Source organism: Tachyglossus aculeatus, chromosome 11 (genome assembly GCF_015852505.1).
Source record: "Tachyglossus aculeatus isolate mTacAcu1 chromosome 11, mTacAcu1.pri, whole genome shotgun sequence".
Taxonomy (NCBI): Eukaryota; Metazoa; Chordata; class Mammalia; order Monotremata; family Tachyglossidae; genus Tachyglossus; species Tachyglossus aculeatus.
In genome coordinates, this window is record NC_052076.1 from 27,087,377 (window position 1) to 27,113,606 (window position 26,230).

General features: G+C 50.2%; 1 protein-coding gene across 1 annotated transcript in view; it reads left to right on the plus strand.

The window, feature by feature from the left end:
• The first annotated feature begins 357 nt into the window (after positions 1-357).
• Positions 358-26,230, plus strand: part of FAM117A (family with sequence similarity 117 member A) — a 48,620-nt gene continuing 22,747 nt past the window's right edge. The window contains exon 1 of the mRNA XM_038754281.1: positions 358-550. Within this exon, the coding sequence (XP_038610209.1) occupies positions 358-550 (193 nt within the window). The remainder of the gene's footprint in view (positions 551-26,230) is intronic.

Genomic DNA, 26,230 nt, shown 5'->3' on the forward strand with positions numbered 1-26,230 from the left:
CGTGACGTCACGGGCCCTCGCCGGCCCCTACCTGAGGCCGGCCGGCCGTCACGCACGCGCTGCCCCCCCACAACCTCCCTCCTTGCGCTCTGATTGGGCCCCCCGCCCCGCCCCCGACCCGGGCTGAAGGCCCGGCGGGAGTGACGGGGGAGGCGGCCAATGGGCGCCCGTCGGGGGCGCGGCCTCTGAGGGGAGACGAGCGCCCATTGGCGGAAGGGGCGGGACGGGGGCGTGGCGCGCGTCCCGGGCCAATGGGCGCGCCGGACGGGCCGTTAGCCCCGCCCCCGGAGGGCTGAAAAGGCGGCGGCGCGGCGGCGGGGGCCGGTGCGGGGCCGCGCTGCGGGGCGGGAGGGTGGGATGGCGGGGGCGGCGGGGGTCGGGCCCGGGGTCCGCCGGGCCGGGGCCGGGGGGTCCCCGCCGGGGTCCCCGAGGGGGGGCGGCGGAGGAGGAGGCGGCGGCGGAGGCGGACCCGGCCCCGGACCCGGACCGCAGCCCCTCCGGGCCACCGTGCCCTTCCAGCTGCACCAGCGCCGCGACGCCGCGCGACCAGGTGAGGGACGCCACGACACCCCCACACACACAGACCCCCCCCGTCACCGGGGTAACCCACCCACCGGGGGGGGGGGAGGCAGGAGAGGGGGGCGTCCTGGGGGGGGGGGGAGGGGGTGGGGGAGGGGGATGTGGGGGCTGTGGGGATGGAGTGGGGGAGGGGGAGGAGGGGGGGGGTAACAATAATAATAATAATAATGATGATGGTGGGCCCTGCTAAGCGCCTACTCTGTGCCCAGCACTGTTCTAAGCGCTTAAGAGTGTGGGCGGGTTGGGGGTGTGGGGAGGGGGGAGGGGCTGGGGTGGAGGGAGGGCTGGGAGTTAATAATGATAATAATATTGATGATGATGGGACCTGTTAAGCGCTTACTATGCGCCCAGCACTGTTCTAAGCGCTTTATAGTGGGGGGGGGTGGGGGGAGGGCTGGGAGTTAATGATGATAATAATATTGATGATGATGGGACCTGTTAAGCGCTTACTATGTGCCCAGCACTGTTGTAAGCGCTTAATAGTGTGGGGGGGTTGGGGGTGTGGGAAGGGGGGTGTGGGGAGGGTGGGGGGAGGGCTGGAAGTTAATAATAATAATAATGATGATGGGACTTGTTAAGCGCTTACTCTGTGCCCAGCACTGTTCCAAGCGCTTGATGGTGTGGGAAGGGAATGGGGGTGGGGGGAGGGGTGGGGGGAGGCCTGGGAGTTAATAATGGTAATAATATTGATGATGATGATGGGACTTGTTAAGCGCTTACTCTGTGCCCAGCACTGTTCTCAGCGCTTAAGAGTGTGGGCGGGTTGGGGGTGTGGGAAGGGAATGGGGGAGGGGTGGGGTTGTTTAATAATAAGGATGGGGCTTGGTAAGCGCTTACTATGTGCCCAGCACTGGTAAGCGCTTAATAGTGTGGGGGAGTTGGGGGTGGGGGAAGGGAATGGGGGAGGGGTGGGGGAAGGGAATGGGGGAGGGGTGGGGGTGGGGGAGGGCTGGGAGTTCATAATGATAATATTGCTGATGATGGGACTTGTTAAGCGCTTACTCTGTGCCCAGCACTGTTCTAAGCGCTTAAGAGTGTGGGGGGGTTGGGGGTGTGGGAAGGGAGTGGGGGAGGGGTGGGGGTAGGGCTGGGAGTTAATAATGGTAATAATATTGATGATGATGATGGGACTTGTTAAGCACTTACTGTGTTCCCAGCACTGTTCTAAGCGCTTAATAGTGTGTGTGGGGGGGGGGGGGGGGGGGGGTTGGGGGTGTGGGAAGGGAAATGGGGTGAAGGGAGGGCTGGGAGTTAATAATGATGATGATGATGGGACTTGTTAAGTGCTTACTATGTGCCCAGCACTGTTCTAAGCGCTTAATAGTGTGAGGGGGGTGGGGGTGGGTCGGAAGGGAATGGGCGAGGGGAGGGCTGGGAGTTAATAATAATAATGATGATGATGGTGGGACTTGTTAAGCGCTTACTCTGTGCCCAGCACTGTTCTCAGCGCTGAACAGTGTGGGGGTGGTTGGGGGAGGGGGTGTGGGAAGGGAATGGGGGAGGGGACGTTGGGAGTGTGGGAAGGGAATGGGGAGGGGTGGGGGTTGTTTAATAATAAGGATGGGGCTTGGTAAGCGCTTACTATGTGCCCAGCACTGTTCTAAGCGGTGAACAGTTGGGGGGGGAGGGGGGGGCTTCGTCCATTCCTTCATTCCATCGTATTTATTGAGCGCTTACTGTGTGCAGGGCACTGGACGAAGCGCTGGGGAAGGACAAGTCGGTTGGGGGAGGGGGAGGGAGGTGGGAAGGGAATGGGGGAGGGGATGTTGGGGGAGGGGGGGAGGGGGTGGGGTGGGTCGGACGGAGCAGGTGGGACCCTCGGGCCCATCCCCCTCCCAGGCCCCCAGGAGCCCCGAGCAGCGCACTGCTGCGCTACAAGTTGTGCCCCGAGCCGTGGGCCCGCCGCCCTTCCCCCTCCCCCCCCCCCCACCCCCGGAAGCACTCACTTCTTTTTCCTGCTCTTTCATGGTGCTCCGTAACGGCTCCCTTTTGTGCCCGGCCCTGTTCTAAGCGCTGGGCGACAGCCAACCTCCCCCCGTGGGACGCAGCTCCTGAGCCACGTGGGGCTCACCGGCTGCATCCCCATTTTACAGACCGTGAGGACGATAATAATAATAACGATGGTGGGACTTGTTAAGCGCTTATTAACAGACAAAAGCAGTTCTGAGCGCCGGGGGAGAGGCAGGCTCGTCGTGTGGAACGCAGCTCCCGCGGGGCTCCGTGGAAAAGCCAGGAGTTGGGAGTCAGCGGTCATGGGTTCCAATCCTGGCCGCTTGTCAGCCGTGTGACTTTGGGCAAGTCACTTCTCTGGGCCTCGGTTACCTCATCTGTAAAATGGAGGTGAAGGCTGTGAGCCCCACGTGGGACAACCTGATCACCTTGTATCCTCCTCAGCGCTTAGAACAGTGCTTTGCATATAGTAAGCGCTTAACAAATGCCATCATTATTATTATTATGGGCCTCACCATCTTCACTCCCATTTTACAGACAGTAATAATAATATTGATGGAAGTATTTGTTAAGCACTCACTACGTGCCAGGCAGCGGTTTTGGTTAAGCACTTACTACGTGCCAGGCAGCGGTTTTGGTTAAGCACTTACTACGTGCCAGGCACTGTGCTAAGCATCGGGGTGGATACAAGCTAATCGGGTTGGACACGGCCCCCATCCCATCTGGGGCTCGCAGTCTCAATCCCCATTTTACAGATGAGGGAACTGAGGTGCACAGAGAAGTGAAGTGACTTACCCAGGGTCACACAGCAGACAAGTGGAAGGCCCATCTCCTCCCAGAGACCTTCCCTGACTAAGCCCCCCTTTCCTCTTCTCCCCTTCCCTTCTACGTCGCCCTGACTTTCTCCCTTTTTATTATAATAATGATGGCATTTGTTAGGCACTTACTATGTGCCAAGCACTGGGGTGGAATACAAGGTGATCAGGTTGTCCTATGGGGGGCTCACAGTCTTCATCCCCATTTTACAGAAGAGGGAACTGAGGCCCAGAGAAGTGAAGTGACTTGCCCAAAGTCACAGAGCTGGCAAGCGGAGGAGCTGGGATTCGAACCCACGATCCCCCCTCCCCTCCCCACATCACGTCAAGCGCTTAGTACAGTGCTCTGCACACAGTAAGCGCTCAATAAATACGATTGATTATGTCCATCTCTGTCATGAATTTATTTCTATTAACGTCTATCTCCCTCTGTAGACTAGTTGTGGGGAGAGAATGAGTCTGTTACAGTGTTCTATTGTACTCTCCCCAGCGCTTAGTAGAGTGCTCAGCACACAGTAAACACTCAACAAATACAACTGACTGACTGGAGGCAGGATGAGACCCCAAGTCCTTCGGACTCCCTGGCTGGGCTCTAATAATAATGATGGTATTTGTTAAGTGCTTACTATGTGCCAAGCACTGCTCTAAGCGCTGAGCTCTAAGCGCTGAGCACTGTTCTACGTGCCACTAGGCTTGCTGCTTCTAAGGGATCATCATCATCATCATCAATCGTATTTATTGAGCGCTTACTATGTGCAGAGCACTGGACTAAGCGCTTGGGAAGTACAAATTGGCAACAACTAGAGACAGTCCCTACCCAACAGTGGGCTCACAGTCTAAAAGGGGGAGACAGAGAACAAAACCAAACATACTAACAAAATAAAATAAATAGGATAGATATGTACAAGTAAAATAAATAAATAAATAGAGTAATAAATATGTACAAACATCCCTGCCCTTAGGGAATAATGGGTGGGCCGAGTCTCAGCGGCCTTAGTTAATTCTTTAGAAAACCCACCACCCCTTCCTGCAGGAGCCCCCCGACAGACAGGGGGGATTGTGACCCCCTGGTTGGGTACTGGGCATCATCATCATCAATCGTATTTATTGAGCGCTTACTATGTGCAGAGCACTGCACTAAGCGCTTATAATAACAATGATGGTATTTGTTAAGCGCTTACTATGTGCAAAGCACTGTTCTAAGCGCTGGGGAGGTTACAAGGTGATCGGGTTGTCCCACTTGGGGCTCACAGTCAATCCCCATTTTACAGATGTGGTAACTGAGGCACAGAGAAGTTAAGTGACTTTCCCCAAAGTCACACAGCTGACAGTTGGCGGAGCTGGGATTTGAACCCATGACCTCTGACTCCAAAGCCCATGCTCTTTCCACTGAGCCACGCTGCTTCCTGCCTACAATCTCTCTTCTGTTGTCCCCTCCCAAGCGCTTAGTACTGGGCTCTGCACACAGAGAGCACTCCATAAATGCCACTGATTGTATTTGTCCCCCCTCCAGCACCTAGTACAGTGCGCTTCACACACGAAGCACTCAGTAAATACCATTGAAGGATTGGATTGTCCTTCCCCAGGCACTTAGTAAGCACTCAGTAAAGACCACTGACTGTATTCATCCCCCCTCAAGCGCTTAGTATAGTCCTCTGCACACAGTGAGCACTCAGTAAATATGTTCATCCTCCCTTAAGTGCTTAGTATAGGGCTCTGCACACGGTAAATAATGATAGCATTTAAGTGCTTATTGTGTGCAGAGCACTGTTCTAAGCGCTGGAGGGGGATACAAGGTGATCAGGTTGTCCCACTTGGGGCTCAGGGTCTTCATCCCCATTTTACAGATGAGGTAACTGAGGCCCAGAGAAGTCAAGTGACTTGCCCAAGGTCACACAGCTGACAATTGGTGGAGCTGGGATTTGAACCCATGACCTCTGACTCGGAAGCCCGTGCTCTTTCCATTGAGACATGCTGAAGCACTCAGTAAATGCCACTGATTGTTTTCGTCCTCCCTCAAGCGCTTAGTACAGTGCCCTGCACACAGTAAGCACTCAGTAAATACCATTGGATTGTCATCATCATCATCAATCGTATTTATTGAGCGCTTACTGTGTGCAGAGCACTGTACTAAGCGCTTGGGAAGTACAAGTTGGCAATATATACAGTCCCTACCCACCAGTGGGCTCACAGTCTAAAAGATTGTCCTTTGCCAAGTGCTTAGTACAGTGCTGTGCACACAATGCACACTCAATAAATATCATTGATGGGTTACATTTTCCTTCCCCAAGCACTTAGTACAGTGCTCTGCACAGAGGAAGTTCTCAATAAATACCATCGATGGATTGTATTATCCTCCCTGAAGCACTCAGTACTGTGTTCTGTACCCAGTAAGTGCTCAAAAAATTCCACTGATTGTCTTGTCCTCCGCCAAACACTTAGTACAGTGCTCTGCACACAGGACTCCAAAAATATTATTGATCAATCATATTTGCTGCTTACCATATGCAGAGCAGTATACTAAGCGCTTGGGAGAGTACAATATACCCAACAGAATTAGAGACACAATCCCAGCCCATTATTGACAGACTGTATTGTCCTTTCCCAAGCTCTGAATGCTGAAAAAATTCCACTGATTGTATCATCCTCCTCCAAGTGCTTAATACAGTACTCCCCCCCCCACAGTAGGCGCTCAAAAAATACCATTGTTGTCCTCTCCCAAGCATTTAGTACAGTGCTCTGCACCCTGTAAACACACAGTAAATGCCATTGATTGGTGTTGGGGCCAGGATTCCCCTATCCAAACACGATTCAGAGTCTTCTGTGAGATTATCTTGTCTCTGCCCCAGTGCTTAGTACAGTGTTTGCCACGTAGGTGCTTAATAAGTACCATTATTATTTTATATAGTACTCTCCCAAGTGTTGTGGCCTACTGGATAGAGCAAAGGCCTGATAAAATGGTATTTGTTAAGCACTTACTGTATGCTAGGCCCTGGGAGACAGGTGGTCAGGGGTTTTAATCCCAGCTTGCCACTTGTCTGCTGTGTGACCTTGGGTAAGTCCCTTCACTTCTCTGGGCCTCAGTTCCCTCATCTATAAAATGGGGGTTGACTGGCGAGCCCCATGTGGGACAGAGACTGTATCCAACCCGATTTGCTTGTATCCACCCCGGCGCTTAGAACAGTGCCTGGCACATAGTGTGCGCTTAACAAATGCCACAGTTATTATTACAGTGCTCTGCACCCAGTAAGTGCTCAAATAAGATTGATTGTCTTTGTTATTATTCAGATGCTGAGTGTCTATTGAAGGCCTCGACTCTTGGGGGGCTGAGGTAGATTTGGTCGGATTCATTCATTCTATTGTATTTATTGAGCACATACTGTGTGCAGATCACTGTACTAAGCGGTTGAAAAGTACAAATTGGCAACAGAGACAATCCCTATCCAACAACGGGCTCACAGTCTAGAAGAGGGGAGACAGACAACAAAACAAGTGGACAGGTGTCAATGCCATCAAAATAGATAAATAGAATTATACATACACATCATTAATAAAATAAAGTAATAAAATCACATGTGACTGGAAGGTGGGGAATTGATCTAGCGGCTGCATGTCTTAGCCCAAATTAAGGAGAAGCCAACTAATTTGAAGCCAACAAATTAAGGAGCCCCAACTTCCCTCTGAGGAGAAGAACCTATTTACACCCTTTCCTTTCCGCACGCTAGACCCAGGATGCCTTGTAAGCTGGCAGGTGTCAGCCCTAATTATAAGAACTGTGGTATTTGTTAAGCGCCTACTACGTGCCAGGCACTGGATATAAGAACAAGGGGGATAGAAAAAGAAGCAGCGTGGCTCAGTGGAAATAGACCGGGTTTGGAAGTCAGAGGTCATGGGTTCTAATCCCGGCTCCGCCACTTGTCAGCTGTGAGACTTCGGGCAAGTCACTTCACTTCTCTGGGCCTTAGTTCCCTCATCTGTAAAATGGGGATCAATCAATCAATCGTATTTATTGAGCGCTTACTGTGTGCAGAGAACTGTACTAAGCGCTTGGGAAGTCCAAGTTGGCAACATATAGAGACGGTCCTTACCCAGCAGTGGGCTCACAGTCTAGAAGGGGGAGACAGAGAACAAAACCAAACATACTAACAAAATAAAATAAATAGAATAGATATGTACAAATAAGATAAATAGAGTAATAAATATGTACAAACATATATACAGGGGATGAAGACTATGAACCCCCCGTGGGACAACCTGATCACCTTGTATCCCCCCCCAGCGCTTAGAACAGTGCTCTGCACATAGTAAGCACTTAACAAATACCATCATTATTATTATTATACAAGCAAATTGGGTGGGACACAGTCCCTGCCCAGCATGGGGCTCACAGTCTCCATCCCCATTTTACAGATGAGGTCGACAAGGCCCAGAGAATAATAATAATAATGTTGGTATTTGTTAAGCACTTGCTATGTGCCAAGCACTGTTCTAAGCGCTGGGGTAGATACAAGGTAATCAGGTTGTCCCATGGGGGGCTCACAGTCTTCATCCCCATTTTCCAGATGAGGGAACTGAGGCCCGGAGAAGTGAAGTGACTTGCCCAGAGTCACCCAGCTGACAAGTGGCGGAGCTGGGATTTGAACCCATGACCTCTGACTCCCAAGCCCGGGCTCTTTCCACTGAGCCACGCTGCTTCCCCTAAGAGAAGGGAAGTGACTTGTCCAATCAATGAATCAATTGTATTTATTGAGCGCTTACTATGTGCAGAGCACTGTACTAAGCGCTTGGGAAGTACAAATTGGCAACATATAGAGACAGTCCCTACCCAACAGTGGGCTCACAGTCTAAAAGGGGGAGACAGAGAACAAAACCAAACATACTAACAAAATAAAATAAATAGAATAGATATGTACAAATAAAATAAATAAATAAATAGAGTAATAAATATGTACAACCATATATACATATATACAGGTGCTGTGGGGAAGGGAAGGAGGTAAGATGGGGGGGATGGAGAGGGGGACGAGGGGGAGAGGAAGGAAGGGGCTCAGTCTGGGAAGGCCTCCTGGAGGAGGTGAGCTCACACAGCAGAGTGGCGGAGCCAGGATTAGAACCCAGGTCCTTCTGATTCCCAGGCCTACGCTCTATCAACTACATCATGCTGCTTCTCACAGCCCTAGTCATCATAACCCCAGCTCTGCCTTGGGACCGCTGTGTGACCTTGGGCAAGTTACCTCACTTCTCTGGGCCTCAGATTTCTCACCTGTGAAGTGGGGTTTCATTACTTAATAATAATAATTATTATTATTGTTATTGTCATTGTTAATAGTAATAATAATGGCATTTGTTAAGTGTTTACTATGTGCCAGGCACTGTACCAAGCGCTGGGGTGGATAATAATAATAATGATGGCATTTGCCAAGCACTTACTATATGCAAATCACCATTCTAAGCACTGGGGAGGATAGAAGGTGATCAGGTTGTCCCACGTGGGGCTCTCAGTCTTAATCTCCATTTTACAGATGAGGGAACTGAGGCACAGAGAAGTTAAGTGACTTGCCCAAAGTCACACAGCTGACAAGTGGTGGAGCCGGGATTAGAACCCATGACCTCCGACTCCCAAGCCTGTGATCTTTTCACTGAGCCACACACTGCTTCCCCTAACAAGCAAATCAGGCTGGACAAAGTCCCTGTCCCACATGGGGCTCACGGTCTCTTCACCTCCACTTTGCAGATGAGGGAACTGAGGTCCAGAGAAGTGAAGTGACTTGACCAAGGTCACCCAGCAGACGTGTGGTGGAGTCAGGATTAGAACCCAGGTCCTTCTGGCTTCCAGTCTCGGGCTCTGTCTGCTAGGCCAGGCTGCTTCCCTCTCTTGATTCTACCCCAGAGCTCAGCACTTAGTAAGCGCATAACGGTTACCGTTTGTTAGTAGTAGGAGTAATAATTATATTGTCATAATGAGGATGGGAAAGAATCAGGCATTGTAGCCAGCGGCTGGGGGGATCAGCTTGTGGCCATGTTAATTCATTCAATTGTATTTATTAAGCGCTTACTGTGTGCAAAGCACTGGACTAAACGCTTGGAAAGTACAATTCGGCAACATATAGAGACGGTCCCTACCCAACAACGGACTCACAGTCTAGAAGGGAGGAGACAGACAACAAAACAAGTAGACAGGTGTCAATAGCATCCAAATAGATAAATAGAATTGAGATACATACACATCATTAATAAAATAAATAGAGTAATAAGTATGTACAAAATATACACCAGTACTGTGGGGCGGGTAGAGCAGATGGAGGGAGTCGGGGCGATGGGGAGGGAGAGCAGAGGATGGGGGGGCGGTCAGTCTGGGAAAGCCTCCAAAGCCGCTGTTTGAGCATCCTCCTGGACTGGCGTGGGCACCTGGCAGGAAGGTAACAAAGAGTGGGGTCCTGGCGCGTGAGAGAGGTGGATGGGTGCGGCACTCCTGGGTCCCGGCCGGCTTCAAAGCCTTATTGAGGCCCGCCGCCTCCAAGGGGCCTTCCCTGACTGAGTGCTTGGGAGAGTACAATATAATCAATCAGTGGGATTCATTGAGCGCTTACTCTGCAAAACACTGCACTAAGCGCTTGGGAGAGTACACTGTAGTCAATCTGGTATTTAGGAAGTGCTTATTGTGCAGAGCGTTGTACTAAGCGCTTGGGAGAGTGCAGTATAATCAATTAATGGTATTTATGGTATTTATTGAGTGCTTACTATGCAGAGCACTAAGTAGTTGGGAGAATATGATATAATGTATTTATTGAGTGCTTACTGTGTTAAGCATTTAAGACCATCCCCCCGTCTTACCTCCTTCCCTTCCCCACAGCACCTGTATATGTGTATATATGGTTGTACATATTTATTACTCTATTCATTTATTTATTTATTTTACTTGTACATTTCTATCCTACTTATTTAATTTTGTTGGTATGTTTGGTTCTGTTCTCTGTCTCCCCCTTTTAGACTGTGAGCCCATTGTTGGGTAGGGACTGTCTCTATGTAATGCCAATTTGTACTTCCCAAGCGCTTAGTACAGTGCTCTGCACATAGTAAGCGCTCAATAAATACGATGGATTGATTGATTGATTGAGAGTGCAACATAATCTAGACTGTGAGCCCACTGTTGGGTAGGGACTGTCTCTATATGTTGCCAACTTGTACTTCCCAAGCGCTTAGTACAGTGCTCTGCACACAGTAAGCGCTCAATAAATACGATTGATTGATTGATTGATAATCAGTGGTATTGAACATTTACTCTGTGCAGAGCACTCTTGGGAGAGTACATTATAATCAATTGATATTTATTGAGTGCTTCTTGTGCCGAGCACTGTACTAAGCGCTTAAGAGAGTACATTATAATCCATCGATGCTATTTATTGAATGCTTATTGTGCAGAGCACTGTGTTAAGTACTTGTGAGAGTACAATATAATAATGGTATTTGAGTGCTTACTGGTACGGAGCTCTGCTAAGCACTTGGGAGAGTGCAGTATAATAAATCAGTGGGATATATTGAGCAATGGTATATACTGAGCATTTGCTGTGTGCAGGGCACTGGACTAAGCACTTGGTAGAGTACAATATAATAAATTGGTGGTATTTATTGAGCATTTGCTGTGTGCAGAGCACTGTACTAAGCACTTGGGACAGTATAATATAATAAATCAATGGTATTGAGCATTTGCTGTGTGCAGAGCACTGGACTAAGCTCTTGGGACAGTATAATATAATAAATCGATGGTATTTATTGAGCATTTGCTGTGTGCAGAGCACTGGCCTGAGCTAAGATGGACATTTCATATTTCGGCCAAGATTTGTGGGGAAGGGGTCCGGCCACCCCCCCACCCCCCAGCACAATCAGAAGGGGTGCGACCAATCTATAATGGCTGGGGGCACAGCGTGGCCTCATCAGTCATATTTACTGAGCGCTTACAGTGTGCAGAGCACTTGTCCGCCGTGTGACCTTGGCAAGTCACTTCACTTCTCTGAGCCTCAGTTCCCTCCTCTGGAAAATGGGGATTGAGGCTGTGAGCCCCAGGGGGAACAGGGACGGAGTCCAACCCAATTTGTTTCCACCCAGGCGCTTGGTATAGTGCCTGGCACGTAGTAAGCGCTGGAAGCAGCGGGGCTCAGTAGAAAGAGCACGGGCTTAGGAGTCAGAGGACTCGGGTTCTAATCCCGGCTCCGCCACTTGTCTGCTGTGTCACCTTGGGCAAGTCATTTCACTTCCCTGGGCCTCAGTTATCTCATCTGGAAAATAGGGATTAAAAGGGTGAGCCCCATATGGGTCAACCTGATTACACTGTATCTACCTCCATTGCTTAGAACAGTGTTTGGCACATAGTTAGTGCTTAACAAATACCATAATTATTATTACTATTAACAAATACCATTATTACTGTGTGGATAGAGGCCAGGCCTGGGAGTCTGAGATTAGAACTCAACCCTTCTGATGCCCAGGCCTGGGCTCTAACCACTAAGCCACGCTGTCTCTCAGAAGAGATTCATTCATTCAGTTGTATTTTTTGAGCGCTTACTGTGTGCAGAGCACTGTACTAAGCACTTAAGAGATGTTCTTCTGACTTACAAAGCACTTATCAACCTCTACCTTGTGCCAGATTTCATTGTTGCTTGCCTAAACTCCCATTTCTGGGTAAATCTAATGACACATTCCAGTCTCAATAAGCACTCAATACTTCTGATTGATTATACTGTAGTCTCCCAAGGGCTTAGTACAGTGCTCTGCACACAGCAAATGCTCAATAAATACCATCAGTTTATTATATTGCACTCTCCCAGTGCTCAATCCATGCTTGGCCTGTAGTAAGGACTTAATGATAATAATGATGGTGTTTGTTAAGCGCTTCTTATGTGCCCAGTACTGTTCTAAACACTCTGGTAAATACAAGGTAATCAGGTTGTCCCACGTGGGGCTCACAGTCTTCATCCCCATTTTACAAATGAGGGAACCGAAGCCCAGAGAAGGTACCAAAGTCACACAGCTGATGAATCTTTTAGATAAGTCTTTAGATAAGTCTTTAAGACTGTGAGCCCACTGTTGGGTAGGGACTGTCTCTATATGTTGCCAATTTGTACTTCCCAAGCGCTTAGTACAGTGCTCTGCACATAGTAAGCGCTCAATAAATACGATTGATGATGATGATGATGATGATAAATGGCAGAGCTGGAATTAGAACCCACAACCTCTGACTCCCAAGCCCACACTCTTTCCACTAAGCCACACTGCTGCTCGAAGAGATACCACAATAATAATCGTTATTATTATTATGGTGATCAGATCTCTCCCCCTCCAGACTGTAAGCTCACTGTGTGCTGGGAATGTGTCTGTTATTTATTTATTTATTTTACTTGTACATATCTATTCTATTTATTTTATTTTGTTAGTATGTTTGGTTTTTTTCTCTGTCTCCCCCTTTTAGACTGTGAGCCCAATGTTGGGTAGGGACTGTCTCTATGTGTTGCCAATTTGTACTTCCCAAGCGCTTAGTACAGTGCTCTGCACATAGTAAGCGCTCAATAAATACGATTGATGATGATGATGATGATGTTCAGTATTGTACTCTCCCAGGCGTTCAGTACAGGGCCCTGCACACAGCTCTCGAGTGATTGATTAATAATAATAATGGTGATTTTTAAATGCTTACTGTGTGGCCGGCGCTGTTCCAGACTTGGGGGTTGATACAAGTTTATCAGGTTGGACACAGCCCTTGTTCCACCTGGGGCTCACAGGCGAAGCTGGAGGGAGGAGGATGTAATCTCCATTTTACAGATGAGGGAGTTGAGGCCCGGAGAAGTGAAGTAAAGCTGGTGGTGGGTAGGGAATGTGTCTGGTTATGGTTGCATTGTCCTCTCCCAAGGGCTTAGTACAGGGCTCTGCACGCAGTAAGCTCTCAGTAAATTTAATTGATCGAATGAAGTGACTTGCCCAAGGTGACACAGCAAACAGTCGGCAGAGCCGGGATTAGAACCCAGTTCCTCGGACTCGCGGGCCTGTGCCATTCAGGCCACACCGTTGTACACGTAAATAAATATTTATGTATATTAATGTCTGTCTCCCCGCTCTAGACTGTAAGCTCATTGTGGGCAGGGAATATGTTGTATCATTCTCTCCCAAGCGCTTAGTACAGTGCTCTGCACACAGTAAGCGCTCAATAAATGTGATTGAATGAACGCTCCTCGACTTTATTCAGTTCCTCAGAGCCGTGCCGCCTTCCTCAGCAGCACCTGATCGTTTTTCCACCTGGGGCTCCTCTGGAATTTGGTAATAATAATTGTGCTATTTGTTAAGCGCTTACTATGTGGCAGGCACTGTCCTAAGCGCTGGGGGAGATTCAAGCAAATTGGTACGGACACAGTCCCTGTCCCACGTGGGGCTCACAGTCTCTGTCCCCATTTTCCAGATGAGGGAACTGAGGCCCAGAGAAGGGAAGTGTCTCGCCCAAGGCCATGCAGCAGACAAGTGATGGAGCCAGGGATTAGAACCCATGACCCTCTGACACCCGGGCTGTAGCCACTAGGCTCCGCTGCTTCTCACGCGGCTGGTAACTCCGGCCTGGTGGTCCTGCCCTTTGGGGAGGGCAGTGGGGGTCCGCAGGGAGGACAGGCTGGCACCTGCCAGCTTTCTCAGGGTCCCCCATCCCTCGCCCTCCGAGCCTTCCTGGGAACCAGAACACCTGGCTTCGTGTGGGGAGTTGGGCATGCCCGGCCCGCCCCCCAACCTGATTCATCATCATCATCATCAATCGTATTTATTGAGCGCTTACTATGTGCAGAGCACTGTACTAAGCGCTTGGGAAGTACAAATTGGCAACATATAGAGACAGTCCCTACCCAACAGTGGGCTCACAGTCTAAAAGGGCCAGGGGCCTCCTTCAGCGGGTGCCAGTCTGGCATAGCTCACCATTAGGTGGGCGGGACCTGGCTTTGCCCCAGGAAAGGCACTGGGGGACCCTCCCAAATGCTCAGTACAGTGCTCGTCACGCCATAAAAGCATTATCGAACTCTCCCGAACACTCAGTACAGTACTCTCCACACAGTAAAGGCGCTTTTTGAACTTGTATCTGCCCCAGCGCTTAGTACAGTGCCTGACACATTGTAAGGGCTTAACAAATGCCACAGTTATTATTACGATCATTATTCTGATGGTGCTTGTGAGTTAAAGGCGCAAGAACAGCATTGCTCAATTGAAAGAGCCCGGGCGTGGGAGTGAGAATAAATATGGTTGTACATATTTATCACTCTATTTATTTATTTGTGTATTTTACTTGTACATTTCTATCCTATTTATTTTATATTGTTGGTATGTTTGGTTTTGTTCTCTGTCTCCCCCTTTTAGACTGTGAGCCCACTGTTGGGTAGGGACTGTCTATGTGTTGCCAGTTTGTACTTCCCAAGTGCTTAGTACAGTGCTCTGTACATAGTAAGCGCTCAATAAATACGATTGATTGATTGATTGATTGAGAGGCCGTGGGTTCTAATCATGGTTTTGCCGCTTGGCAATTGTGTGACTTTGGGCAAGTCACTTAGCTTCTCTGTGCCCCAGTTACCTCATCTGTAAAATGGAGATGAAGACTGTGAGCCCCATGTGGGACAACCTGATCACCTTGTATCTACCCCGCACTCAGAACAGTGCTTGGCACATAGTAAGCACTTAACAAATGCCATCATTATTATAATTAAGTGCATAGGCAGTGCACAGGGGAGAAAGGGTAGGCTGGAGGTGGATTAGGGAAGATCTAATTTTAGTGGGGCTTTGAAGTTGGAGAGTGGTGGTCAGTAAGATAATAACAATAATGATGGTATTTGTTAAGCACTTACTGTGTGCCAGGCACTGTTGAAAGCACTGGGATTGGTACAAGATAATCAGGTTGATAATTGGAATGTTAAGTGCTCACGGCACTTATGTATCGATCAGTAATTCATATAGTTATTTATGTATATTGATGTCTGTCTCCCCTCTAGACTGTGAGCTCATTGTGGGCAGAGAATGTGTCTGTTGTTCAGCTTAGCTTAGCTTAGTGGCAAGAGCCCGGGCTTGGGAGTCAGAGGATGTGGGTTCTAATCCCGGCTCTTCCACTTGTCTGTTGTACAACCTGGGCAGGTCACTTCCCTTTTCTGGACCTCAGTTCCCTCATCCGGAAAATGGGAATTAAGACTGAGCTCCACATGGGTCAACCTACCTTGTAATCAATCAATTAATCGTATTTATTGAATGCTTACTGTGTGCAGAGCACTGTATCTACCTTGTATCTACCTTGGCACTTAGTGCTTGGCACATAGTAATCGCTTAACAAAAATACCATCATCATTACCATAGTGTCCTCTCCCAAGCACTTAGTACAGTGCTTTGTGCATAGTAAGTGCTCAATAAATACGATCGAATGAATGAACATATACCAAATGCTGTGTCACGCACTGGGGTAGATGCAGATCAGGTAGATACGGATGAGAAGCAGCGTGGCTCAGTGGAAAGAGCACGGGCCTTGGAGTCAGAGGTCATGGATTCGAATCTCAGCTCTGCCAGTTGTCAGCTGTGTGACTTTGGGCGAGTCACTTAACTTCTCTGGGCCTCAGTTACCTCATCTGTAAAATGGCGATGAAGACTGTGAGCCCACCGTGGGACAACCTGATCACCTTGTCACCTCCCCAGCACTTAGAACAGTGCTTTGCACACAGTAAGCGCTTAACAAATGCCATTATTATTATCAGTCGATCAATTAATAGTATTTATTGAGTGTAACTGTGTGCAGAGCACTGTATTAAGCACTTGGGAGAATACAACGGAGTTGGTAGACACGTTCCCTGCTCTTCCCTGCTCAGTTACCTTCCAGTCAAACAATATTGTAATAATAGTAATCACTTTGGTATTTGTTAAACGCTTACTATGTGCCAGGCACCGGACTGAGCGCCGAGGTGGATACCAGCAAATCAGGTTGGACACAGTCCCCGTCCCACGTGGGGCTCAAACCCTTGATCCCCATTTTCCAGGTGAGGTCACAGAGGCCCAGAGAAGTGAAGCGACTTGCCCACGGCCACCCAGCAGGCAGAGTGGCGGAGCCGGGATTAGAACCCGTGACCTGTTCAGCTGTCCTTGTCTTAATGTTCTGGTCACTTCTCTCCTCCTCCTCCTGGTCCTCCTCCACGCCTCTCCCCGGGGAGCCCCGGGGCAGGGATTTGGTGGCCCGGGGCCAGTCTGGTTTCCGCTGGGACCTGGCTCCAGGGCGGGGGGCAGGGGGTGGGGGGAAGCCCACCCTCTGGCCGGTCCTTCCAGGATGTCCTTAGTCCTGGCTCGGGGGAGCTAGGGGGGGGCGGTCACGGCTGGGAAGAAACCACCGGGCTTCAAGGGCTCCCGGGGGGAGGAGGCCTCCGGCCAGGTCCTCAGGAGGCCCAAACTGCAGCCGGCCCTTCCTCTCCCGCTCGGCGGCCATCTGGCGCGCTAGCCCTCCCCTCCACCCCGCCGGTCCTCCGGGCCCCGGCTCCGTCACGGGGCGGCAGCCGAGAATGCCGGGAAGGGGCTTCCTGGCCGGCGGCGATCTGGTTCCCCGAGCCGGGGAAGGGGCTTCCTGGTCAGTGATGGTCTGGTCCCCCCGTGGTCCTCCGCCCACGGCAGCCCGGAATGCTGGGAAGGGGCTTCCCGGCCAGCGGTGAGCTTGTCCCCCGGGGTCCTCCGGGCCCCGGCCTAGTCACGGGGCGGCAGCCGAGCGTGCTGGGAGCGAGCCTCCTGGCCAGCGGCTACTTGGTCCCCCGGGCTCCCTTCGTGATGCTCCTGGCCCCAGCCCGGTCACGGGGCGCCGGGAAGGGGCTCCCCGGCCAGTGGCCATCTCATCGTCCCCCGGCCTCTCCTGTGGTCCTCCGGGCCCCGGCTCCGTCACGGGGCGGCAGCCGGGCATGTTGGGAAGGGGCTCCTTGACCACGGTGAGGGGCCGTCCAGCTCGGAGGCATTTGGGGTTTGGGCTGGGGGTGCCAGGCCGGGGGACACCCCAGCTTTCTGTCCGTGCGCCCGCCCCGGCTAAGTTGCGATCACTCCTTGCCATCCTGGGGATCTCAGCTGGCAAAGGTGGAGAAGGTGCTTTCTTCTCAAAGGGCTCCAGCGGGCACTTGCTATAAATCAATCAATCGATCGTATTTATTGAGCGCTTACTATGTGCAGAGCACTGTACTAAGCGCTTGGGAAGTACAAATTGGCATCACATTGAGACAGTCCCTACCCAACAGTGGGCTCACAGTCTAAACACAGGGGTGGCATGGTTTTTTTTATTCTTTATTTAATGGCATTTAAGTGTTTATTATGTGCCAGGCCGAGCTCAGGGGTAGATACAATCTCATCAGGTTGGACACAGTCCCTGTCCCACATAGGGCTCACAACATCTTCATCCCCATTTTACAGCTGAGGTAACTGAGGCCCAGAGAAGTGAAGTGACTTGCCCAAAGTCTCACAGCCAACAAGTGGCGGAGCCGGGATTAGAACCCATGACCTCTGACTCCCAAACCCGGGCTCTTTCCACTGAGCCACGCTGCGGCTGCTTCTTCTATCCCCCTTCTTCTTATATCCAGTGCCTGGCACGTAATAGGCGCTTAACAAATACCACAATTCTTATAATTAGGGCTGACGCCCGCCAGTTTGTCACTCAGAAGATGAGTGGTGGAGCCGGGACTAGAACTCAGGACCTCCGACTCTCAGGCCCGTGCGCCTTCCGCTAGACCACACTGCTTGTTGTTGTTCGTGGTATTTGTTGAGCACTTCCTATGTGGCAGGCACTGTTCTAAGCGCCCGGGGTGGATACAAGCTAGTCGGGTTGGACACAGTCCCTGTCCCACGTGGGGCTCACAGTTTTAATCCCCATTTTACAGATGAAGTAACTGAGGCCCAGAGAAGTGAAGTGATTTGCCCAAGGTCACACAGCAGCAAGGGGCGGGGCTGGGATTAGAACCCGGATCCTTCCGACGCCGGGGCCTGGGCTCTAGCCACTAGGCCGTACTGCTTCTTAAGCGCTTACCCTGCACCGTGTCATAGGCGCTAGAGCAGGGACCTGGGAGCTAGAAGGTCATGGGTTCTAATCCCGGCCCCTCCACTTGTCAGCTGGGTGACCTTGGGCAAGTCACTTGACTTCTCGTGGCCTGTTACCTCATCTGTAAAAAAAAATAATGGGGATAAGAGTGTGAGCTCCCTGTGGGAATGGGACTGTCTCTAACCTGATTAACAGGTATCTACCCCAGTGCTTAGAACAGCGCTTGGCACACAGTAAGAGCTTAACAAGAACCAGAATTATTGTTGTTGTTGTTGTTTATTTTGTTAATATGTGTTGTTTTGTTGTCTGTCTCCCCCTTCTAGACTGTAAGCCCGCTATTGGGTAGGGACCATCTCTATATGTTACCAACCTGTACTTCCCAAGCGCTTAGTACAGTGCTCTGCACACAGTAAGCGCTCAATAAATATGACTGAATGAATGAATGTTCCCTGGGCCTCAGTTCCCTCGTCTGTAAAATGGAAACTGAGACTGTGAGCCCCACGTGGGACAGGGACTGTGTCCAAGCCCATTTGCTTTGTATACACCCCAGTGCTTAGCGCAGTGTCTGGCACATAGTAAGCACTTAACAAATGCCGCAGTTATTGTGTAAACAGCATGGCTCGGTAGAGCGAAGGACACGGGTTCGAATCCCAGCTCCACCACAAGCCTGCTGTGTGACCTCAGGCAAGTCACTTCACGTCTCTGTGCCTCAGTTACCTCGTCTGTACAATGGGGAGTAAGACTGTGAGCCCCACGTGGGACAGAAACAGCGTGGCTTAGCGGAACGAGCCCGGGCATGGGAGTCAGAGGACGTGGGTTCTAATCCCGGCTCTGCTACTTATCTGCTGTGTGACCTTGGGCAAGCCACTTCACTCCTCTGTGCTTCAGTTCCCTCATCTGTCAAATGGGGATGAAGACTGCGAGCCCCATGTGGGACAACCTGATCACCTTGTATTGAAGAAGCAGCGTGGCTCTGTGGAAAGAGCCCGGGTTCGGGAGTCAGAGGTCATGGGTTCTAATGCCGACACTGCTGCTTATCAACTGTGTGACTTTGGGCAAGTCACTTAACTTCTCTGAGCCTCAGTTACCTCATCTGTAAAATGGGGATTAAGATTGTGAGCCCCACGCGGGAGTGGGACAACCTGCTCACCTTGTATCCCCCCCAGCGCTTAGAATAGTGCTTTGCACAGAATAAGTGCTTAACAAATACCATCATTATTATTACCAGCGCTTAGAACAGTGCTTGATACATAGTAAGTGCTTAACAAATACCGTTATTATTATTCTCTGTACCTCAGTTCCCTCATCTCTAAAATGGGGATGAAGACTGTGAGCCCCATGTGGGCCAGCCTGATTATTTTGTATCTACCCCAGCGCTTAGAACAGTGCTTGGCACATATTAAGCGCTTAACAAATACCAGCATTATTATTATTAATCTACCCCAGTGCTTAGTACAGTGCCTGGAACATAGTAAGTGCTTACCAAATACCATGATTATTATTATCATTATAGAGAAGCGGCATGGCTCAGTGGAAAGAGCCCGGGCTTGGGAGTTAGAGGTCACGGGTTCTAATTCTGGCTCCACCACTTGTCAGCTGTGTGACTTTGGGCAATTGACTTCACTTCTCTGGCCTCAGTTACCTCATCTGTAAAATTCATTCATTCAGTTGTATTTATTGAGCGCTTACTGTGTGCAGAGCACTGTACTAAGCACTTGGGAAGTACAAGTTGGCAACATATAGAAATGGTCCTTACCCAACAATGGGCTCACAGTCTAGAAGACTGTAAAATGGGGATTAAGAATTAAGAATCAAGCGCTTAGTACAGTGCTGTGCACACAGTAAGTGCTCAATAAATATGATTGAATGAGTGAATGAAGACTGTGAGCCCTATGTGGGACAACCTGATTACCTTGCAGCGTGGCTCAGTGGAAAGAGCACGGGCTTTGGAGTCAGAGGTCATGGGTTCGAATCCTGACTTCGCCACATGTCTGCTGTGTGACCCTGGGCAAGTCACTTAACTTCTCTGAGCCTCAATTACCTCATCTGTAAAGTGGGGATTAAGACTGTGAACCCCACGTGGGACAACTTGATCACCTTGTATCCCCCCTCCCCAGCGCTTAGAACAGTGCTCTGCACATAGCGCTAAAACGCCACTATTATTATTATTATTATTATTATTGTTATTATTATTATTGTATCCCCCCAGCGCTTAGAACAGTGCTTGGCATATAGTAAGTGCTTAACAAATGCCATTATTATTATTATTATTAAGATTAGGTGGGAGGGAGCTTGCTGAAGGGCGGGGAGGGGGCTCCACCAGGCCGGGTGTGTTGCTGCCTTCTCCCTCCCCCTTGCTCCAGGGTGCTTAACAAATGCCATTATTATTATTATTATTATTATTATTATTATTATATCCCCCCAGCACTTAGAACAGTGCTTGGCATATAGTAAGTGATTAACAAATACCATTATTATTATTATTATTAAGATTAGGTGGGAGGGAGCTCCACCAGGCCGGGTGTGTTGCCTTCTTCTCCCTCCCCCTTGCTCCAGGGTGCATAACAAATGCCATTATTATTATTATTATTATTATTGTTATTATTATTATTGTATCCCCCCAGCACTTAGAACAGTGCTTGGCATATAGTAAGTGCTTAACAAATACCATTAATATTATTATTATTATTACTATTAAGATTAGGTTTGAGGGAGCTCCATCAGGCCGGGTGTGTTGGCTTCTTCTCCCTCCCCCTTGCTGCAGGGCGCTTAACAAATGCCATCATTATTATTATTATTGTTATTATTATTGTATCCCCCCCGGCACTTAGAACAGTGCTTGGCATATAGTAAGTGCTTAACAGATACCATTATTATTATTATTATTAAGATTAGGTGGGAGGGAGCTCCACCAGGCCGGGTGCGCTGCCTTCTTCTCCCTCCCCCTTGCTCCAGGCTCCAGATGTTCGAGACCAGAAAGGCCAAACATCTGGTTTTTGGCACCAGGATGGGTCCTTCTAGGGCCAGCCTGGCCGGGAGGCTCCCCGCCCCCTCTGCTGGGATTTCCCCTGGGGGGCCGGGAGGGAGGGACCGTCCCCTGCCCCCTGCCCCCCGCCCTGGTCAGCCCGGGCTGGAGCGGCGCCCGGCTCGGCCCGGCCCGGACGGACGGACCTCTCCGCGCCCGGGGCCTGGGAACTTGCAACTGCCTCCTCGGGCCAAACCGGGCAGAGCCCGCCCTGCCTGAATCTCCGCTCCCCGGGGCGGGGGTCCCGGGAGACCCCTGGCCCCCCCGGAAGCGGCAGACACAGCCCCCCGGGTGGACCGAAGCCCCGCTGGCATCCGCAGCCCCAGGTAGGCCAAGCCCCGGTAGCGGTATCTACAGCCCCAGAGTGGGCCGAAGCCCCGGCGATAGGATCTACGGAAGAAGCGGCGTGGCCTAGTAGTCGGAGCCCGGGCCTGGTGGTCAGAAGGTCATGGGTTCTAATCCCGGCCCCACCCCATGCCTGCTGTGTAACCTTGGGCAAGTCACTTCACTTCTCTGGGCCTCGGTTCCCTCATCTGGAAAATGGGGATTAATAATAATAATAATAAAATAATAATGATGGTATTTGTTAAGCGCTTACTATGGGCAAAGCACTGTTCTAAGCGCTGGAGCACTGTTCTAAGTGTGAGCCCCACGTGGGACAGGAACTGGGTACAACCTAACGGGCTTGTCTCTACCCCAGTGCATAGTACGGTGCCTGGCACGTGGTGAGTGCTTAAAAAATACCTTTAAAGAAAACCCCAAAACATCCCATAACAACTCTGTCATCATCATCATCATCATCAATCGTATTTATTGAGCGCTTACTATGTGCAGAGCACTGTACAAAGCGCTTGGGAAGTACAAATTGGCAACACATAGAGACAGTCCCTACCCAACATTGGGCTCACAGTCTAAAAGGGGGAGACAGAGAAAAAAAAACAACAAACATACTAACAAAATAAAATAAATAGAATAGATATGTACAATAGAATAGATATGAATAGATGGGGGGGCTGTCGAACCCCCTAAGACCTTTGATACCCCTTCCCTCCCCCCTGGCTCATATATATATATTCATTCAGTCGTACAAATTGAGCGCTTACTGCGTGCAAAGTACTGTACTGAGTGCTAAAATATATTGTGCTAAGCTAGCTATGTATCAAGATCCATATCTTGATAATCTATAGCTTCCTCTATCTGTAATTTATGAGTGTCTGTCTTCTCCACTAAATTGTAAGCTCCTTGAGGGGAGGGATCATTTCTGCTTACTCTGTCGGAGTCTCCCAATAATAATAATGAATAGTTACGGCTTTTGTTAAGCATTTACTATGTGCCAAGCACTGTTCTAAGCACTGGGATAGACACAAGGTAATCAGGTTGTCCCACCTGGGGCTCACAGTCTTCATCCCCATTTTCCAGATGAGGTCACTGAGGCCCAGAGAAGCGAAGGGACTTGCCCAAAGTCACACACATGCCAAGTGGCGGAGCCGGGATTAGAACCCATGACCTCTGACCCCTTAGCTCAAGCTGTTGCCATTAAGCCATGCTGATTAGAGATAATTGCTCTCCTCACCTTCAAAGCCATACTGAAGGCCCACCTCCTCTAAGAAGCCTTCCCTGACTTCACCCTCCTCTCTTCTTCCCCTCCCTTCTGCGCCGCTCTGACTTGCTCCTTCATTCATCCTCCCTCCCAGCCGCACAGCGCATGGGTATAGAGCCGTATCAATCTGTCATTTATCTATTTATTCCTATTAATATCGGTCTCCCCCTTGAGACTGTGATCTCATCTTTTAGACTGTGAGCCCACTGTTGGGTAGGAACTGTCTCTATATGTTGCCAATTTGTACTTCCCAAGCGCTTAGTACAGTGCTCTGCACATAGTAAGCGCTCAATAAATACGATTGATGATGATCATGGGCAGGGAATGTGTCTGCATCTGTTGTTCTGTTGTGCTTTGCACATAGTAAGTGCTTTATAGACTTTTAGACTGTGACTTTATAGACTTTTATCCCCTTTTAGACTGTGAGCCCACTGTTGGGTAGGGACTGGCTCTATATGTTGCCAACTTGGACTTCCCAAGCGCTTAGTACAGTACAGTAAGCGCTCAATAAATACGATTGATTGATTTATAAATGCCATCATTATTATTGTTATATTATTGTCCCCTCCCAAGCGCTTAGTATGGTGCTGTACCCACAGTAAGCGCTCAATAGATACGATTGAATGGATGAATGGGAGCCAGGGAGCCAACCGCTGGCCCAGCTGAGGGCAGACTGGCATTTGCGGGCCTAATGAACTGCCCTCTTCCTGTTGGCAAATAATAATAATAATAATGGCATTTATTAAGCGCTTACTATGTGCAAAGCACTGTTCTAAGTGCTGGGAAGGTTACAGGGTGATCAGGTTGTCCCACGGGGGGCTCACAGTCTTCATCCTCATTTTACAGATGAGGTAACGGAGGCCCAGAGAAGTGACTTGCCCGAGGTCACACAGGTGACAAGTGGCAGAGCTGGGATTTGAACCCATGACCCCTGACTCCAAAGCCCGGGCTCTTTCCACTGAGCCACGCTGCTTCTCTGCCCTGTGCCCTGAGGCCCGGCCTTGCCCAGCTCCAGCACCCCAAGGGGGTGTGACTTCCGTGGTTCCTCCAGATAACATGGGCCTTATCTCCTGCGGGGTCTCTCCCGCTGCCTTGAGAACGCGGAGCACCCAACCTCGACCTGCCCCCCTCCTCCTCCTCCTCCTTCTTCCCTCCCTCTCCCCCCGGGCCCGGCCTGGCCCGGTGCCAGCTGGCTCTGCCAGGTGCCGGGACTGTGCGGGCGGCAGGCGATAGCCCGATAAAGCCCGGGCTCGTAAACAGGACACTCCACCCTACCCGCCTGCTGCCGCCCGCCGCCACCCCCGGCCTCCCTTCCCTGCAGCCTGCTCTGTGCCAGGCTCAGCCCCAGCCGCGGGGGCCTGGGGGTCATCGTCATCATCATCAATCGTATTTATTGAGCGCCTACTATGTGCAGAGCACTGTACTAAGCGCTTGGGAAGTACAAGTTGGCAACATATAGAGACAGTCCCTACCCAAGAGTGGGCTCACAGTCTAACAGTATTATCCTCTTAGGGAAGCAGCGTGGCTCAGTGGAAAGAGCCCAGGCCTGGGAGTCAGAGGTCATGGGTTCTAATCCTGGCTCCGCCACTTATCTGCTGTGTGACTTTGGGCAAGTCACTTAACCTCTCTAGGCCTCAGTTCCCTCATCTGGAAGATGTGGATTAAGACTGTGAGCACCACGTGGGACAACCTCATTACCTTGTATCGCCCCCAGCACTTAGAATAGCGCTTGGCACATAGTAAGCGCTTAACAAATGCTATTATTATTATCCCATCCCACCACCAGCCCTGCTGTGTGACTGCTGGGCCCAGCCCCAGCCTGGTGGACACCCCCCCCCACCACCACCACTGTAGTAGTAGTAATAATAATAATAGTATTGGTTAAGCACTTACTATATGCCAGACACTGAACTGAACGCTGGGGTGGATCCAAGCAAATTGGGTTGGACACGGTCCCTGTCCCCTCTGATGTCTGCCTCCCTGCCTCTAAACAGTAAGCTCGCTGTGGGCAGGGAATGTCACGGTTTAGACTGTGAGCCCACTGTTGGGTAGGGACTGTCTCTATATGTTGCCAACTTGTACTTCCCAAGCGCTTAGTACAGTGCTCTGCATGCAGCAAGCGCTCAGTAAATACGACTGAATGAATAAATCCCTGGCCGACAGAGCCCGGGCCCAGGAGTCAGAAGGAGCTAGGTTCTAATGCCGATTCCTCCACTTGTCTGCTCTGTGATCTTGGGCAAGCCACTTAATTTCTCCGTGCCTCGGTTCCCTCGTCTGTAAAATGGGGGTTAAATCTGTGAGCTTCATGTGGGACAGGGACTGTGCCCAGTTTGATTAGCTTGTACTTACCCCAGTGCTTAGAACAGGACTTGACACGTAGTAAGCGCTTAATAAGCACCATCTTTCCGCCCCCACCATCCCCTTAGGCCCTAGCCACTTGTGGGGGTGGCAACTCTGTCCAATCTCACTTGGTCGCCCCTTCCCCAGCGCTTACCACCTAAAGTCTTCTAATCCCGGCTCCGCCACTTCTCTGCTGTGTGACTTCGGGTAAGTCGCTTCACTTCTCTGGGCCTCAGTTCCCTCATCTGGGAAATGGGGCTGAAGACTGTGCGCCTCATGTAGGACGTGAACTGAGTCCAACCTGATTGTTTTGTATCTACCCCAGTGCTTAGTTCAGTGCCTGGCACTTAGCGCTTACCAAATGCCATTTAAATAAGGACTTAATAAATGCCATATAGTAGTTGTATTTATTGAGTGCCCACTGGTTGCAGTGCACTGTACCAGGCACACAGCAAGCATAGAATTACAGAAGCTGCCCACTGCCCTGCTCACAAAGAACTTTCGCTGTAACAATGGTGCTGTTTGCTGAGCGCTTACTTGGTGATGATGGTATTTGTTAAGCGCTTACTATGTTCCAAGCGCAAAGCACTGTACAAAGCACCAGGGTGGATAGAACACAATCAGGTCAGACACAATCCATGTCCCACGTGGGGCTCACGGGGTGGAAGAATATCTATCGAATCCCCATTTGCCAGATGAGGAAGCTGAGGCCCAGAGAAGTGAAGCAACTTGCCTAAAGTCACACAGCAGACAAGTGACGGAGCTGGGATTAGAACCCAGGTCCTCTGATTCCCAGACCCGGGCTCTTTCTGCTAGTCCACCCTGCTTCTATTCGAATACGATTGAATGAATGAATGAATCCTTTT